The 19,700-nt window shown below is 41.8% G+C and overlaps 1 protein-coding gene across 1 annotated transcript in view; it reads left to right on the top strand.

Annotated features, from left to right (window-relative positions):
• Positions 1 to 16,154, top strand: part of PTH2R (parathyroid hormone 2 receptor) — a 51,128-nt gene extending 34,974 nt beyond the window's left edge. Inside the window, exons 8-11 of the mRNA XM_047871603.1 lie at positions 4,395 to 4,489; positions 12,310 to 12,448; positions 13,911 to 13,952; positions 15,004 to 16,154. Of these exons, the coding sequence (XP_047727559.1) occupies positions 4,395 to 4,489; positions 12,310 to 12,448; positions 13,911 to 13,952; positions 15,004 to 15,399 (672 nt within the window). The 3' untranslated portion in view covers positions 15,400 to 16,154. The remainder of the gene's footprint in view (positions 1 to 4,394; positions 4,490 to 12,309; positions 12,449 to 13,910; positions 13,953 to 15,003) is intronic.
• Positions 16,155 to 19,700: the final 3,546 nt, after the last annotated feature.

Below are 19,700 nucleotides of genomic sequence, written 5' to 3'. Positions count from 1 at the left end.
CTTCAGGGCTGGAGAGAGTGAAGGGGAGAACAGAAGTGCACGTCAGTTGAGCAGCGCCCCCTGGCAGGGACAATCGGGACCAGGAGAAAGCACCCCTCCCCCGCATGTGTCCAAAGGCAGAGATGAAAATTGCAGGGGCCCAGAGATGGGTTTATGGAGGTTTTACAACAGTGGGCTTTCCTATACATAAATTCTGACTTCTTTCTCTGAGGATGTCTTTTATGATAGACACGTAGAAGTGAACACTCTACATGAAAGGGGGATATGCTGATTTCCCAGAATATAACTAGGGCTCGGAGAGGGCATATCTCACGCAATTATTCATTCACTCATTTAACAAGTCCCGATTAAACACCGAGAACATTGCGGGTGCTGGGTGAGGCAATGGCCGTGATACGGTGGGGTGACAGACACCAGTTCCTCCTGAAGCTTAAGCAGAGTGGGTGAGGCAAACATTTAAACGTGACAAGTGCTGGGGTGAGGTTGGAACAGCTTCAGAGGAAAGCTGACATTCAGCCTGAAGCCTAGGAAAATGAGCTACCCTCGTGAGGGAGGGGGAGCAGAGGGAGTGAGAGAAGGATCCCTGCCAAGAGGGCTCTGGGAACAAAGTCTCAGAGATAGCCTGCGGGGCCAGAGGTTTCCAGGCTGAAGTTTTGAGTTCTTTGTTTCAATTCATCTGTGCTTCACTTTGAATCCATCTTTAAATTTTTAATTGAGAGAGAATCTAATGTTTACATTTGCATTATTTAAAAACCACATTTGCATAAAATTGATTCTATATGTGACTGGTTTTAATGCTGACGAGGGGGTCATTTTATTCACCTTCTCGGTTTGGGTTTTTTCTTTGTTTTATCTGTGCTTTGCCTGAAGTAGACCTTTAAGCAAAATTTTACAAGAGGTTCACATGAGAGATGCGAGGACTCTCTAATTTTCTGTTAGAATCGTGTCTTCATCTTCTAAAATCAAATTGAAGAATCTCACCAGGACGCATCTTCTTGGTCTCGTTCTTTTATCATTCCATTTGCCCCGCGTATAACGTCATTTTTCCGTCTACAGGCTCAGATCTTCCTTTGGCGCAGGGACTTCTCCCTCATATTTTTATTGGTTTGTTCAATTTATCATTATCTTTTCTGCAGAAGGAGAAATAAACCTACATGATAACTTGCAATTCCCTGTCGTCCACACAGGCACCTCTCCCCTCATCGTGTGGGTGGTTCTCTCTGTTCTTTACCTCCCGTGTGGGAAGCGTCTTCAGTGGTCTTCCACATTGCTGGATGTGTTCTCCTGCTTTGTTAGATCTGCTGTTTGCTGTTTCGAATACTGATTTTAAGACTTGATTATATCTTATTTTATTTAATTAATTAATTTATTTAAAAATTTTTTTAATGTTTATTTAGTTTTCGAGACACACACACACACACACACACACACACACACAGAGTCAGGGATGAGTGGGGGAGGGGCTGAGAGAGAGAGAGAGAGAGAGAGAGAGAGACGCACACACAGAATCTGAAACAGGCTCCAGGCTCTGAGCCGTCAGCACAGAGCCCGACGCGGGGCTCAAACTCATGAACCGTAAGATCATGACCTGAGCAGAAGTCAGATGCTTAACCGACGGAGCCATCCAGGCTCCCCAAACTTGATTATAGTTTAGATTCTTTACAATCTTTTCTTAATCCATCCTGCTCTTTAAGTTTCTGTCTCCATGGTAACTCAACTCTATTTTATGGACAGTACGGTGCAGTGGTTGAGTGCATGCTATTGCGTCCAGGCGGCAAGGGCCTCAGGAGGCCTCTGCCACGTGCTGGCTGTGTGACTGGGAATAATTTGTGTAAACTGTTACTCAGATTCCTCATCTGTAAAATGGGGCAATAATATGCCTATCTCCTGTGAAGACTGAGTCACTTCACATAATACACTTAAGTGGTCAATAACTTAGTTTCTAATTATCCTTTATTCTATACTTCCCTAAATTATTCAGAGTAATTATTTGGAATTTCACCCAACTATTGTCGCAGGTATCGGTATATTTCGTTAGCTGATCTTTTAAGGCAGCACGTTTCACTCAATCTTAGTTTTTCTTAATTCTTTCCATAATCCACTTCCTTGTCCTTAAATGCATCATCTTAGTTATTAAACTGATGTATTGGATGTGTGTATTTTCTGTAGTCAAATTCTTGGGAGTTTTCAGTATTTATTTAGTGTGGTCCGCTGGCCAATTGCTGGTCGTGAGCTTTTTAATATGGATGGAGTTTAAGGTTGGCCTGCCTGAAGCCATCTACAATTTTTCCTTTTCCAGGAACGGGAAATGACAAGTGATAGTCCCTAGTTGGCATTGCTTCCATAGCTATGCCAGCTTTAGTTCCTACCACTTCGTCCTTTAAGGGTAATTACACAGCATCGCTTCTCACCAGTTTGACTCCCAGCTGCACTGTATCGCCCGGGGCTGTAGTCATAGGGAGAGTAGAATTAATGGGGCCTGACATGAGTGGCTGTTCACAAAGTAGCACTCATGTGACATCTGTGAGCAGCTCTCACCCTCTTATTGAAAAAGATTTTGTGTCTTAGGCACCGGCGTGGCTCAGTCGGTTGAGCATCTGACTTTGGCTCAGGTCATGATCTCACTGTTCTGGAGTTGGAGCCCCTCATCAGGCTTGCTGCTGTCAGCACAGAGCCTGCTTGGGAGTCTCTGTCCCCCTCTCTCTACCCCTCCCCTGCTCATGCATGCTCTCTCTCTCTCTCTCTCTCTCTGTCTCTCTCTGTCTCAAAAATAAACAAACATTAAAAAAAAAAAGAAAATGATTTTACGTTTGGAGCCAGGTGTTGCGGTGGGTGAGGATGAATGGAGGTCCTCAGCTCTCATGTTTTGCATTTTTTTTTATCCTCCTGAAGAGAAGGTATAAGATAGTGGTTAAGAATTCACAGTACAGACCCACACAGACCTGGGTCAGATTCCCCTGATAGCTGGGTAGCTCAGGTCAAATCAATTGATCTCTTTGGGCTGGAGTTTCTTCATCCGTAATAAAGGGACCTATGCTTGTCCCATATTCCCTGTGAGCATTTAAACTCAGGTGTTCAATAAATGGCAGCTGTTACTGGCCTGAAAAATCCTTATTCTTCCACCAGCTCACAGTGCACCTGTGTCCTTCCTCCAGGGTATGGGGCTCAAGTCTCAGCCCCTAGTTCTTGTAAGAAGTGTGAAATCAGTGAGAGGTGAGAGCATAGTCAGTAGGTAGGATGGCAAAGAAGGTGGCAGGGGGCTGAGGGCTGATGGAGACGATCAGCTGGACCCAGGAGAGGGGCACATGAATCACCCCACAACCCAAATTCTTCGAATTCCAGAAATGGTTGAAAACTCGGCAAGACAAGTTTTATTTTCCAAGATCCAGAACTTGATCGGTCCTCTCTTCCTGCTGTTCATCTGCTGCTAACACAAGCCCACTCTTGGCAACCCACATTGCCGTTATTCCTAAGTAGTGACACTTTCTGGACTGCAGGCATCTCCAGGGCCTCAGGCTTCTACTTCCCTATGACCCTAGACCTGGAGATCTTTTCTTTTTCTTCATTTTGGATCTCTTCTCTGATTCTTGTGGCCCTCAGACATAAAAGGGCTTATCCTACCACCGCCTCCCCAACATTTTTAAAACCAGAACTTGATTGTCTCTGGGGTTCTCACACCTGTAATATTTCAAATTCAATCTAACTGCCTCCAGTGGGGGCCTATTCTTAGACAGCATCTTGTTTTGTGTGTGCCTGAGAAGTGTTTTTAACATATTGTTTTAATTGAAGTGTACATAACATACAGTGTTAGTTTTAGGCGTACAACTTAATAGTTTAACAATTATGTATATTACTCAGTGCTCATCAAGATAAGTGTGCTCTTAATCCCTTTTATCTATTTCATCCATGCCCCACATCATTTGCTTTTTTTTTTTAAAACCTATATACTTCACTCAATACTTTTCATATGTCATAAGAAAGACAGCATCCCCCAAACAACTCTATTATTCCTCTCCCTAAGATATATACAGAAGCTGGGAACTCATTTCAAAAAGGGCAGGTAGTTACATTTGTATAACTATTATCCTTTATTCTGCCAGTCTGCCACAGGACTTCATCTGAACTTGGGTTTGGAAATTCCCTATGGATTCTGGCAGATCATCCTCTGGCATTTTTAGTTTCCAGTGCTGTTGCAACTTTTTATCTCTGTGTTTTCATGAGGGCAACTCAAGAATCACTAGCTGTCCAGTATCTTATCTCAGAGTCCCTCTTTCACATATGTGGAATGGGTAATTTATGGTTTTTGAATACAAAGAAGTTCAATTTGTATAACTTTTTATAAACATCTTGATGGCTAAGTTAATAATTCTTTGTAATATTACCTTCTCTTTCAGCTCAATTTTATTCTGTTTCTGAATACGGTTAGAGTTCTGGCTACCAAAATCTGGGAGACCAATGCAGTTGGGCATGACACAAAAAAGCAATACAGGTAATTCCAGGACAGGCATCTACCAGAGGAAATATTTTGGTTACTATTTAGAGTAAAGAACAGGTATTGATTGATCTGAAATGTCTCTGAGAGATAAATTTGTGAATATGAATTTTCACTTGGTTTAGTTATGCCATTTATCAGAAATGCATAGATATATTTTAGGAAAATCTAAGTAATCCAGAACCTTCCTAATGTGCTTACATTTTAAGTATTAAGTATAATTTTTTTATCTGTTCTTAGCAGATTGGGATTTTCCCATAAACAATGTTACTACCCAGAAAATCTCTTGTTGATGATCTTAGCAGACAATTTTATCTGTGTTCTTTTTTTTCAATGTTTATTTATTTTTGAGAGAGAGAGAGAGAGAGAGAGAGAGAGCAAGTGGGGGAAGGGCAGAGAGAGAAGGAGACAGAATCTGAAGCAGGCTCCAGGCTCTGAGCTGTCAGCACAAAGCCCAACACAGGGCTTGAACCCACCAGCCGTGAGATCATGACCTGAGCTGAAGTTGGATACCTAACCGACTGAGCCACCCAGGGGCCCCTCTGTGTTCTTAAAATAATATGTCATAACTGAAAATATCAAGAAGGTGGGTTTGCTGTATTGTTTCCAATCTGTTCATCAAACTGGCCCCTACCAAATATAAATTTTTAAGAACGTTCAAATACACTGAGCAAGACACATTATTCAGTCTTTCATGAATCAAAGGGCAAATTGAGTGTTTATGATCATTATCAAGCTATCTTCAGGGTATTCCCACTTTTCCCAATGACAATTTTGGGAGTCCCAAATAATAACAGCCTCTAGGGGCGCCTGGGTGGCGCAGTCGGTTAAGCGTCCGACTTCAGCCAGGTCACCATCTCGCGGTCTGTGAGTTCGAGCCCCGCGTCAGGCTCTGGGCTGATGGCTCAGAGCCTGGAGCCTGTTTCCAATTCTGTGTCTCCCTCTCTCTCTGCCCCTCCCCCATTCATGCTCTGTCTCTCTCTGTCCCAAAAATAAACGTTGAAAAAAAAATTAAAAAAAAAAAACAGCCTCTATCCAACTGTGCACACATGCAGTGGTCAGGTGGATGTGGATTGATCTTTATAATCCCAAAGTAATAACCACTTCTTTCTGTCTTGGATTGTTAGGAAATGCTGTCTGAGACACAGAAAGGAAGAAACCATAGTCAGTATTTTGGTTCAGTGTCACAACTGTTCTCGAAGGCCTTTGTTGAATTATTTCCCTCTACTGTGTAGGCAACTTTCACTGTTAGGCAGAAAAGATGATGGGTATAGACTGGAGTCTGGGATAAGACACACACTGAACAAACCAGTAGCTGCAGGCTCCAATTATTTTTAATGTGCTGCAAGCGGTATTATTATAATATAAATTGTGCCTAAGAGTTTACAGTGAAGGACCTTTGCCATACTAATATAGCCTGTCTCCTGTCACATCCCACTGATGAAGACAAAGGCCAGGGGATGACAGAACAGTGGAAAATGTAAATAGCTCTTCAATTTTCTCCATAAAGTGGAAAAGTACAAAGGTTTTTGAAAGCTGCTTATTTCTCTAGTTCTGAATAAAAGCTCCTTATTTTTATAGTTCTAAATGATGTGAACTTGAACTCTCAGTTAAAAGTTACCAAAGAGACTTGAGAAAAAATTCTGGAGAGAACAAAGGGTGAATTATCTTAAAACATAGTTTGAATAGACAATATTTTGAGTTCATGCATGGGGGAGTAGTTCTCAAAACAATGGAAGAGAAAAATTCATCAAGGATTAAAATAATCTATTCAGAATTCAGAGCAAATTTTTAAATAATCTGGGGCCCAGAAGTGTTTTAAGTTTGAAGTGATTAATTTGAACAGAGTCTAGACTAATGTCAGGTAGTCAGGGAAAGTATTTTCCAGCCACATACATTTTTTTTTTTTAATAACTGAAACACCCTTCGTATTCTTACTAGTGTCCAAAGTTCAAAATGTGGTGAGGAAAGGCTCTGTCTTTCTTTTTATTTACCACATCAGTTATTTTAAAACAAGACTGGTGTGTAGAAAATTAAATAATATATCAGATTTAACAGCAAGGCTGATGCATTTTTTGCTTTTTAAAAAAAATTTTAAATGTTTATTTAATTTCGAGAGGGAGGGAGGGAGGAAGGGAGGGAGAGAGAGAGAAAGAAAGAGAGAGAGAGAGAGAGAGAGAGAGCGCGCATGAGCAGGGGAGGGGCAGAGAGAGAGGGAGACACAGAATCTGAAGCAGGCTCCAGACTCTGAGTGGTCAGCACAGAGCCTGAAGCAGGGCTCAAACTCACAAACTGTGAGATCATGACCGGAGTTGAAGTCAGATGCTTAACTGACTGAGCAACCCAGGCACCCCTGCATTTTTTATTTTCAATTACAACTCAATCCCCTTGCAAAGTAAGAAAAGATTGCCAGAAGTGGAAGAACATGAGCTATGAGAAATGCAAGATTGAATGGACAAGAACATTGGAATGTTTTGGCTAATTTGACTTGCCATTCAATGTTAGACAAAGATTGTATTTATTGTTTATTATTTTTGGAACAAATGCAACCAATGTCTATTACGCAGTATGATAGTAAAGAGGGCAGATGTTAAGGCTGAATCCTGTAGTCATTGTCTGACTTTAGGCGAATACTTTGCTTTTCCGAGCCTCTGTCCTCATCAGGCCATGGGATGATAACGGCTCTTACATGGTTGGCAGAATAAAAGGAGGCAGCCAGTATAGTATGTAACAGGGGCGTCATAGGCAACAGCTTCACGGACTGAGTGCCCTTTTTGTGCCACACAAGAATTCAAAGTATAAGAAGACATGGTTTCTGTGTGCAAAAAAATTTGAGTGAGTGGAGAGAGAGAGAGAGAGAGAGAGATTAATTTAATTAAACAAAGTGAGGACAGTACCAGTAGAGATGCACTTACAAAGTGTTAGGTGTATAGATAAAAGGAGAAGATTAATTCAAGCTCAAGAGGGATCGAAAAAGGCTTAAGGGAAATTGTAGTTTTTTTCAAAAAGCTAAGTTGACTCTGACAAGGAAAGTAGAGATCTTCCAACACTTTTCACCTGGGGAGAGAGCTGTTGCAAGAATTGAGTATCTATTTTCTAAATAGGACACTGAGTCCCACAGACCCTTCGATCCCTTTACATTCCTCTCATGGCTTTGCCCTTGGAGGCAGAGCTGCCACCGTGTTTTCAGCAAGCCAGAAGGCCACGTTCAGTTGGTGCGTCCCTGATCATCTCGCTAGGCAGCTGTGCCTTTTCAGAGAGCCGGGCTGCAAAGATGTACAGTGTGCGTGAGTGACCAGATGGACGCCGAACAAATCAGTGCCCAGGATTGCTGAATGATTTGATGCGAGTGCGAAAATCCATCTTTATAAGCGAACAGATGACCCATGTATCCATCGGCCTGGTACATGCCCCTGCTTCAACTTACCCCTGGCACTGGAGGATAAATTTTCAAAGAGGATGTAATCATAACTTTTATACAAATATAAATGAACACACTTCAAAGATTTTATTTAAGTCATTAATGAAGGAACTGGTAAGACATTACACACGCTTAAAAGGGAATCATGAAGGCTGAAATGAATTTACAAATGGATGCAAATTAGTAAAACTTGTTAATATCCACAGGGCTAAAATTAGTGATGGCCCACTGGGCACAATTTACATTTCTGTGGACAGGAATTATTTGCACTACTACGGTAGGCCAATTTCTAAGATACATAGTTCACCTTCCCCACCCCCTCCCCTGCTCCACCAAGATTACCTTCCCCCTGGTGTACATGCCTCTATAATCATCCTCCATACCCCTTCTTGAGCAAGACCTGTGATAGGACAGTTTCTCCCTTGCTTAGGTTACATTACAAGGCAAAAGTGATGGGGTAGTGACTCCTGTGAGTGACAGCCTGGAGAGAGATCCTCCTGCTGGCTTTGAAGAAGTAATCCCACATGTTGTGAAGGCATATGGCTAGGACCTGAGGACAGTCTGAGGGCAGCCTGTAGGAACTGAATGATCCCTGGCCAATAGCCAGCTCCCAGTCCTACAACTTCAAGGAGCTGAGATCTGCTAGCAGTATGCATGAACTTGGAGAAGAGCCCTGAGGTCCAGATGAAAACACAATCCTGGTGGCTGACACCTTGATTTTGGCCTTGTGACACCCTGAGCAGAAGATCTATGTACATCATGCCTGGACGTGAGGCATATAGAAACTGAGAGTGAATAAATGGATATTGTTTATGTCACTAAACTTGTGATAATATGTTACATAGCAATAGAAAATAAATTCAATTATCATGTTTGCTACAAATTAACTTTTACCTCTACAGAGTTGTAAAAGAGTCTAGTCATAGAAAAAGAGAAAAAACAGATGGCTGAGCTAGCAGGATTCCCACTAAATTGCAGTCTTTGACAACTGTTTCTTGCTCTGCTTTGAACCAAACTGTCCCTAAAGTTTTATATTTGTGCTCATTTCACAATGTGTTGCACTTCTTTCTTCCCCCTTCCCTTCCCTTCCCTTCCCCTCCCTTTGCCTCCCTTCTCCTCTCCTCTCCTCTCCTCTTCTTTCTCTCTCTTTCTTTCTTTCTTTCTTTCTTTCTTTCTTTCTTTCTTCCTTCCTTCCTTCCTTCCTTCCTTTCTTTCTTCTTTCTTTCTTTCTTTCTTTCTTTCTTTCTTTCTTTCTTTCTTCTTTTTCTTTCCTGTTTTAACCTAGTTTATGGCTCCTAGTCACACACAATAGGAACAATCAAAGTTAGCTTGAGTTTGAGAATATCTCCAGGGGGATTTATCCATTCATCTTAAAAATATTTTTTTAACTTAATGTTTATTTATTTTGAGAGAGAGAGAGAGTGAGCAGGAGAGGGGCAGAGGGAGAGAGAGACATAGAATCTGAAGCAGGCTCCAGGCTTCGAGCTGTCAGCACAGAGCCCCACGCAGGGCTCAAACTCACGAGCTGTGAGATCATGACCTGAGCCGAAGTTGGACACTCGATGGATTCAGCCACCCAGGTGCCCCTATTCAATCATCTTAAAAGAGGAAATGCAATTTCCTTTTCAGGGTCATGTTAAACAAGACTTGTAAAGTTCTGCAAATGTAGTTAGTGCTGTCCCCCTTTATCTGATTAGACTGAATTCCGATGTCATGAAGTTACTCACAGTGTCTTGCTCATTTATGCAGTGATGGAAAAGGATAGTCACTTGTCAGGGTTCAGGAGGACAGGCATATCCCAAGGAGCCTCTGAAAGTTGAAAGGTTTAGTTAGGTCAGAGAAATCCATGGTCTTACCATGGATGCTGCCTTGAATGAAACAGACTTAAGGTAGAATTTTCAAACTAAGTAGACTGTAGATGAGTCAAAGTATGAAGTGTGGGGCTAGAACAGCACAGGGGAAAGCCCATAGGCCACTGGGGAAACTGTGAGCCTGAGGCAGAGCAGACGGCTCTGAGACAAGAGGAGCAGATGGTCTAGGCACTACTGAGAGATACAAGAGGCAGAGGAGAATGAGATGGGACACATATGCAACTCTAAATGCCTAAGTTAGGCTTTTGAATATGATTTTGTGGGACACCCAGGTCCTGCAGGAACTGATAAGATGGTTATGATAGGAAAGTGGATGTGTCTGGAAGAGGATCCCTATGAAAGCCTTAGACTATTATAGCTCTTCTAAACTTCTGGGCTCTGTAACTCATTTTAGAGGAAAGAAAACCGAATCCCAGTCACTTAGGAAGTTAATGGCAAATCTGGAATCTGAATCCAGTTCTGTTTAGTTTTAGTCCATTGTGATCTCTGCTTATCCACACTGTTTATTTCTAAGAAGGAAACTAGGTAAGTATATACATAAGTAAACAAATAAGGAAGGAAGGAATGAAGGAAGGAAAGAAAGAAGGAAGGGAGAGAGGGAGAAAGAAAAGTAGCTGGAGGAAAGACCAGTAAGAAAGGGAGAAGGTTACAATTGTTTGAGATTACTGGGGCATAAATGATTTCCAAATAAGGGAATATTTGAGGAATAAGAAAGAAGCCAGGGGCGCCTGGGTAGCTCAGTCAGTTAAGCATCTGACTTTGGCTCAGGTCATGATCTCGCAATCCGTGAGTTCGAGCCCCGCGTCAGGCTCTGTGCTGACAGCTCAGAGCCTGGAGCCTGTTTCAGATTCTGTGTCTCCCTCTCTCTCCGACCCTCCCCTGTTCATGCTGTCTCTCCCTGTCTCAAAAATAAATAAACGTTAAAGAAAAAATTAAAAAAAAAGAAAGAAGAAGCCAGATTTGGCAGATTCTTGGATAAAAAGTACAAAAGAACCCCCTCCCCCCCAAAACCCCAAAGCCAAACACCAGAAAATGATGTGCTGGGGTGTACTAGTTATCTACTGTGCAAATGAATTATCACAGACATAAGTGGCTTAAAACAAAACAAAAAAAAATTGCTATTTTAACGTTTCTGTAGGTCAGAAATCTGAGCATGGTGTACATGGACCTCCTCCCTCAGGATCTCTTATAAGGGTCAACTGAGATGTCAATCAGGGCTACAGGCTTATCTTAAGGTTGGACTGGGGAAGAATCCGCTTCCAAGTTTATGAGATTATTGACAGAATTCAGTTTTTTCTTGGCTGTTGGCTGATGCCACCCCACCTTGCCACATGGGCCACTCAGTAGACTAGCTCACAACATGGGTGCTTGCTTCATTGGACCAAACAAGGGAGAGGCTTTTCTATTAAGATGAAAGTTACAATCTTATGAAATGTAATCACAGAAGTGACATCCTATCATTTTGCCTGTAGTCTGTCAATTAGAAACAAGTCCTAGGTTTCTGTCTATACTCAAAGGAAGGGGATTAACAAGAATGTAAATATTAGGTGGGGAATCACTGGGGGCCATTTTAGAGTCAACCAACATACTGGAAACCTGGGGTTCCTCCAGATACACAAGAAAATATATATGAAAAAAGTAGTTAAGGGAAATAAAGTCAAATTGCTTAGCTTGCAAAATAAAGGCACAAAACCTAGAACTGTAGATAATTTGTAGAATATTTACAGACAGCAAAAAACATTGGCCATATGCAGCTTATAAGAAAATATGAAATGATTAATGGAGATCCAACTGATGAAGAAACTAGGGAGTAGTTAATTTTATTTTATTTAAAAAAATTTTAGTGTTTATTTATATTTAAGAGAGAGAGAGACTGAGCACAAGCAGGAGAGGGGTGGAGAGGGAGATAGAATCTGAGGCAGGGAGTGAGCTCTTGAGCTGAGCTGTGAGGTCATGACCTAAACGGAAATTAAGAGTTGGACACTTAATTGATTGAGCTACCCACGTGCCCTGGGAGTAGTTAATTTTAAAATGAACAAAACAAATCAAAATGTGGTCTGTGGAAAGTAAAGATAATTAACATGAATGGAAGTAATACTTGTTTAAGTCTCAAACATAGAAGTTAAAGTAAATTTAGGGCAGCAACAAAGGGCATTTCATAGCTTTATGAAAACAATATCTGTTAATCCAGGAGAGTGGAAATGAGATTAGAGAGAATTAAGGGATAATAATCATGGGAAGTGAGAATAAACAATTTGATTTAGTATAAAAAATTTAGCTTTTAAAAAAAGTACTATTTCCCTTATGCCTTTCTCAGTCCCTCTCGAGCTTGAATTAATCGTTCCGTTTTTTTTCTATTTAGTATAAATGTGACAGGAAGAGGAGGGAGGGGGAAAAATATCTAGCAAAAGCCACGGGATCTAAAGAGACGGGGAAAAAGTCAGCCTCTCCTAAGCTTGGTTTTTTTTGCAAGCCATCTCCACGGACCGGCACTCTAAGTTGGTTACTAAAAAGGCTTCTTTCAGGAAACTCGCCAAATCGACCCTGGTCCTGGTGCTGGTCTTTGGAGTGCACTACATCGTGTTCCTGTGCCTGCCCCACTCCTTCAACGGGCTGGGCTGGGAGGTCCGGATGCACTGTGAGCTCTTCTTCAATTCCTTTCAGGTAGACAGCTCCGGCTCTTGCATTGTGGTACCACCCCCCCCCCCCCCGCAACTTTTTTCTCTGCTCCTCTCTCCCACTTTCATGCACCTGTCTCCCAGGGGGCCACGGAAGGGCGTTATTCTCTGGAGCCTATGCTTTTAACCTCTGCCCACAGCAGGAGCTGCTTCCCACCAAGTCTGGGCAGTGAGACAAGAAAGCATATTGCTGTAAAATATGGAACACGTACAGAGCAGGGACTTCTGCGTGTGTGTATGGAAAATAAACGAAAGTCAAAGAAAAAGAAGGCAGGGAGGAGGCAAAAAAGGGAAAGGGAGACAAAAAAGGAGAAGTAGCTGCTACCCGTTTTATCTCATTTGAAAATACGATTACTATCATCACTTACATGGCTTACTGCGGACACCTCCCTCCTCCGGGGCACTCGCTCGCTGCCACCTCCGGTCGCCTTAAATCTAGTCTCCGTATATAGTTTGGAGGATCTTAAAAATAAATTTGATCGTGTCACTCATCTACCCGAAGTACCCAGAGTTTTCCCATTGCACTCAGAATAACATCCAAATGCCATTTGCTGGTGTGCACAGCCCTATGTGGCAGGGATCCTGCCCGACTGTGACCTCACGTCACACTGTGCTCCCTGTCACCCACTGAGTTTGAGTCACGCTCCTGCTTCCACACTCTCTGTTCCTCAAACTCATTCCTATCTCAAGGGCTCATACTTGCCGTTGCCTTTGTCTGGAGGGCTCTCCCCACAGCATCCCCAATATTCACAAGGCCTGGCTTCTTCTTGTCGCTCAAACCAGCTTAAATGCTATCTCTTCAAAGCGCTCTTCATTGAGTTACCCATTCAATATACCTTCTCCATTCCTCTCTTTCACATTTTGTCTGCATAGCCCTTATTATCTTACAATTGTCCAGCGTGGCTAGGTGTTTATGTTTTATCCATCTGTATTTCCTTCTAGAATGTAAGCTCTAAGGGAAGAGGGACCCCGTCTGTCTTGATTAAATTGTTCACCCCTGGCATGCTGAGCAGTTTGCACTGTAGAGGCTCAATAAATACTTTTGAATGAGTGACAAAGAAGTTTCTTTGTCTTTTTGCCATATGATAGCCTATGTCTGTAGTTTCCAGCATTCACAATGTATAAATACCTCGTACTCACCAGGTGCTATTCTGTGATTCTTGAGTGACAACATACATGAAGCTAATAAAATGGGAATCAATTCTTTATGGATCTTACAGTGTTTTATTCAGTTACTTGTTTGGTTCAGCTGACACCAAGGAAGGATCTCAGACAAATATAACATAAACTTAAAGATTTGGAAACATCAGGAGAAAGTAGTACATATAATTTTCTGAAGGAACCATACCACCACCCAGTTTTTCAATTTATATATTTTGACACAAGACACGTCAGTGCTGTGATCTTCATGAATTGTCAGCATGCTAACGTTCTGTTTTGTTCCCCAGGGTTTCTTTGTGTCTATCATCTATTGCTACTGCAACGGGGAGGTAGGTTTGAAGAGCCCCGGACACCCCACAGGTGTAGGTCCGAGTCAGCTTGTAAATGGCCATCACAGTGTGGCCTGAATCTCTTCAGGATCCCCAGGAGTGACAGGAAAAAATGAGCAGGGAGAAAGGGGATATTTCGATCATAAACTATTTTGAGAAAGCAAGAATGAATGGAAATAAGCTAAAGTCTTCCTCTTCTAGCACTTTTCAATGTTAATTCAGTTGCAAACCCTGATATCAGAAACAAAAACAAAAACCCAAACACCATGCAACTTGTTGGAATGTAAATTGTTACTTGGAAGGACAGTGAATTTCATATTCCAGTTAATACATAAACTTACATTCAATTTCGAGTCCTATAAGAAGCTAAAAAATAAGTTTTCTTGGGACAAGTCCATGAGAATATTTTGATATTTTAAAAACCACACGATGGTGACGGGACACTTTTAGTTCATTGAGGGGTTGGCTGGAGAGCATTGGCCATGCTGTTATCAGCTTACCAGGTTTCCACTGCTTTCCATGGAAATTCCAACTAAGCTCTCTTCTGGTAAATGGTAATAGCAGGAGAACTGAAACCTCAACCACAAGATTGGGAGAAAGAGCCCCACCCTATTAAGAAGTCATTTGCAGTGCCTGTTTTTCGTGGTACGGGCTTCTTTCCCATTTTTTCCTCCCTCAGTATGCCTGTGCAAAGTCACAGTATTACATTTCAAGTTGAGTACCTTCCATGACATTCCTCGGGCACAGCTGGCACTATTTACCCCCCCCCCCCTTCCACCCAGAATCCTCTGTTCCCTCTCCCACAAGTCAGATGTTTCTATGGGCTGCATTTCAGCTTATATTAAAATACTGATCTTGGACAAGACCCTTTACCTCTCTCGGAGCCAGTAATAACATGTAGAGGTTTTCTGAGGTTGAGGGAGAATATGTACATCATTCCCTGACACACAGTGGAAACTCGGCGATTACTATCGCTGAAGGGCAAATATCCGTCTAACAAGGCTTCAGGCTCCCTGATGGTTTCTGACGCACAATATTTCCTGTGACTTAGGTTCAGTCCGAGGTGAAGAAGTTGTGGGGCCGGTGGAATCTCTCCATCGACTGGAAAAGGACGCCCCCATGCGGCGGCCACCGATACGGCTCCGTGCTCACCACCTTGACCCACAGCACCAGCAGCCAGTCGCAGGTGGCTGCCAGCGCTCGCATGGTGCTCATCTCTGGCAAAGCCACCAAGACAGCCGGCCACCAGCCCGACAGCCACGTGACGTTACCCGGCTATGTCTGGAGTAACTCGGAGCAGGACTGCCTGCCACACTTGATCCACGAGGAGGCCAAGGAAGGTAACGCCAGGCGAGGAGATGAGATTCCAATGGCGGAGTCTCCCAGGCCGTTGGAATTCAACCCAGACCCTGAAGGAAGCAGAGGAGAAACGGAGGATGTTCTCTGAGTCAACATCTGTGACTTTAAAGAGCTGGTCCCTCAGGTTGTGTGAGAGAAGCTTGGCTGGCATTCCTCTGCTTGCGCCCCAGAACTGAAAATTCAGGGTTCAAAGTGTTATTTCACAAAAATTTTCAGGTTGCATGAATTTGATCCTATAAATCCTAAAGACACAAAAGAAGAAGTGTCAGTGGAGTAGTTTATTCTCTTATGTTGGCATCAAGTTCTCTTCCAAATTGTTGTGCGACAAATTGCTCTGTGATTGTTCATTTTTCTGCTGCTCTTGGGTAGAAAACGTTTCACTCCCTTGGCTCTGGTTTTCTCTCATAAATATCACCCTAAGTATGATAGAGATCATTCAGTATGTGTCGTTTCCCTTTTCAGATATGAGCATTCTGTTTTTCTCTTTCTCATTTTAAGGTTCTTCTACCGTTGCATTTCTTTGGGGGATGCAGGGGAGCAATTAGGGTCTGAAGATGTACGTTGAAATGTGAGCTAAGAACACACACACACTGGAAAATAAGGGGCTGGGCTTTGATAAGATAATACATTTGTGACATATTTGTTTCTTTCTAGGAACAAGGAGAATTACTCAAAAAAGTATTGCACATATTCCTTCTTTTGAATGTCTCCTTTGTGACCAGCCAAATCTCAGGTCTTCTTCACTCCTCTGTAAAGCTTGACATGTCACACGGTTTTCCCTGTTAGCTTGTGTCTGCAGGCTGATTGTGTTTGTAATCGTTTGTATCGCTGGTATGGCACACAGCATCCGTGCCTTTTGTTCTTTGTTCTGTTGCTACATTCCAAATGGCATGTGGGATAAATTAAAAGTTTGTTTTAAAAATACATTTTGGGTGAATTGTAAAACTTTTCCCTCGGCATCTAACTTTGTTTTTGAGAACCAACCCAACGTTCTTTCTTCAAATCGATGGAGACTAGCATGTACCTCCAGCACATCCCTGAACTTGAAACCTCAGTATATTGCAGCAGTGAAACATTGATTGAGTGTATGTTAGGTACCCAGCATCCCGTTGGTTTTTATTTACAAGCATTAACTTAATTTAATCCTCACTACAAACTTACGGTTAAGTTGTATCACTGTCACCCTTATTACAGATGGCAATGTGACTCACCGAGGTGGAGTAACTTGCCCACAAGTGGCACAGCTAGTCATGACAGAACGTGGCTTCAGATACAGAACTACGGACTTGAACCCCTGTTCATGACCATTATGCTCCACTGTAACCAATATATATGTTGCCCATTAACCAATCAAAACATTCAATTAATTTCTTCTGGGTAGAGAGTGCTTAAGAACCCTTATTATGTCTTAGCCTCTGAACTTCATGAAGTTTCCACTCTAGTGGAGGAGACAAAGGTATGTAGGACATGAAAATATTACAGAGCAATGCGTTTCTAAGTGAAACAACACAGGTCAAGCTGATCTATCTCATTTTGCTGAATGATTTACCCAACATGCCACTAGTGTCATGATGAATAAGGTATGCTGAGGTCCACACACTTTTTCAAAAATATACTTTCCTGCTATGTTCATTCTTGCCTTCCTCTTCTGTGCCACACAGAGGTAATTTCCTTCTCATCCTGTTTATGGAGGTGCCATTTGCAGATTTAATTTATTTGAGTCTATGCTTTAATGTCACACGCCATGCTGTCTCCTTGTCAGGAGAGAACCATCATGGGCTGAGAGATTCAGTTTTATAGCTAGTTTTCTGTAAGTCTTTATAATGTCACTTAACTTCATTTGTTCAAGTTTTCTATCTTTACAATGAAGGTGGGGCACCTGGGTGGCTCAGTTGATTAAGCGTTGGACTCTTCATTTCAGCTCAGGTCATGATCTCACAGTTTGTGAGATCAAGCCCTAGGTTGGGCTCTGGGCTGACACCATGGAGACTACTTTGGATTCTCTCTCTTCCTCTCTCTCTGCCCCTCCCCTGCCCATGTGCTCTCTTTCTCTCTCTCAAAAGAAATAAATAAAAAAATAAACTCTTTAAAAAATTAAATGAAGATAATACCTGTCTACCTTACAGAAATGTTCTGATGATAAGAGAAATCATATATTGAAAGCACTTTGTAACATAAAAATATCATACAAATACGTGGTTTGGGTTGTTGTTATATTATACTTTCAAGTTAAAATCTGGCTTTGCCCCATTATAAAAGACCTCCTTGGTCAGTGCGACATAATAAATTTTAGAATACATATATTTTGATAACATGGAAAATATTAAGGGTTCTTACCTTCTAAGCCAACCCCACATTCTAAAGCTACATCACTTGTGGTACCTGGGGGCTCAGTCGGTTAAGCATCCAACTTTGGCTCAGGTCACGATATCACGGTTCATGAGTTCAAGCCCTGCACCGGGCTCTGTGCTGACAGCTCAGAGCCTGGAGCCTTCTTCGGATTCTGTGCCTCCCTCTCTCTCTGCCCTTTCCCTGCTCGTACTCTGTCTCTCTCTCTCTCAAAATTAAACATTAAAAAAATTCTAAAGCTATGTCACTACTTCTTTATGGTAACAAGTGTGAGTATAATTCTTTATGTTAACAAGTGTGAGAGTAACCTAAGTTTTCTGTATTTAAAATTTTGTTATTATTTTATTTTTATTTTTTTAATTTTTAAAATTTACATCCAAATTAGTTAGCATATAGTGCAGCAATGATTTCAGGAGTAGTTTCCTTAGCGCCGCTTCCCCATTTAGCCCATCCCCCTCCCACAACCCCTCCAGTAACCCTCAGTTTGTTCTCCATATTTATGAGTCTCTTCTGTTTTGTCCCCCTCCCTGTTTTTATTTTTGTTTCCCTTCCCTTAGGTTCATCTGTTTTGTCTCTTAAAGTCCTCATATGAGTGAAGTCATATGATATTTGTCTTTCTCTGACTTACTAATTTCACTTAGCATAATACCCTCTAGTTCCATCCACATAGTTGCAAATGGCAAGATTTCATTCTTTTTGATTGCCGAGTAATACTCCATTGTATATATATATCACATCTTCTTTATCTATTCATCCATAGATGGACATGTGGGCTCTTTCCATACTTTGGCTATTGTTGATAGTGCTGCTATGAACATGGGGGTGCATGTGTCTCTTCGAAACAGCACACCTGTATCCCGTGGATAAATGCCTAGTGGTGCAATTGCTGGGTTGTAGGGTAGTTCTATTTTTAGTTTTTTTGAGGAACCTCCATACTGTTTTCCAGAGTGGCTGTATCAGTTTGCATTCCTACCAACAGTGCAAAAGAGATCCTCTTTCTCTGCATCCTCGCCAACATCTGTTGTGCCTGAGTTGTTAATGTTAGCCATTCTGACAGGTGTAAGGTGGTATCTCATTGTGGTTTTGATTTGTATTTCCCTGATGATGAGTGATGTTGAGCATTTTTTCATGTGTCAGTTGGCCATCTGGATGTCTTCTTTGGAGAAGTGTCTATTCATGTCTTTTGCCCATTTCTTCACTGGATTATTTGTTTTTTGGGTGCTGAGTTTGATAAGTTCTTTATAGATTTTGGATACTAACCCTTTATCTGATATGTCATTTGCAAATATCTTCTCCCATTCTGCTGGTTGCCTTTTAGTTTTGCTGATTCTCTCCTTCACTGTGCAGAAGCTTTTTATTTTGATGAGGTCCCAGTAGTTCATTTTTGTTTTTGTTTCCCTTGCCTCTGGAGATGTGTTGAGTAAGAAGTTGCTGCGGCCAAGATCAAAGAGGTCTTTGCCTGCTTTCTCCTCGAGGATTTTGATGGCTTCCTGTCTTCCATTGAGGTCTTTCATCCATTTTGAGTTTATTTTTGTGTATGGTGTAAGAAAGCGGTCCAGGTTCATTCTTCTGCATGTCGCTGTCCAGTTTTCCCAGCACCACTTGCTGAAGAGACTGTCTTTATTCCATTGGATATTCTTTCCTGATTTGTCAAAGATTAGTTGGCCATACGTTTGTGGGTCCATTTCTGGGTTCTCTATTCTGTTCCATTGATCTGAGTGTCTGTTCTTGTGCCAGTACCATACTGTCTTGATGGTTACAGCTTTGTAGTATAGCTTGAAGTCTGGGATTGTGATACCTCCTGCTTTGGTTTTCTTTTTCAAGATTGCTTTGGCTATTCGGGGTCTTTTCTGGTTCCATACAAATTTTAGGATTATTTGTTCTAGCTCTGTGAAGAATGCTGGTGTTATTTTGATAGGGAGTGCATTGGATATGTAGATTGCTTTGGTAGTATCAACATTTTAATAATATTTGTTCTTCCTACACAGAAGCGTGGAATCTTTTCCATTTTTTATTTTGTATCTTCTTCAATTTCTTTCA

The sequence above is a fragment of the Prionailurus viverrinus genome, chromosome C1, assembly GCF_022837055.1.
Source record: "Prionailurus viverrinus isolate Anna chromosome C1, UM_Priviv_1.0, whole genome shotgun sequence".
NCBI classification, from domain to species: Eukaryota; Metazoa; Chordata; class Mammalia; order Carnivora; family Felidae; genus Prionailurus; species Prionailurus viverrinus.
This window is presented reverse-complemented; position numbering and strand designations above follow the sequence as displayed.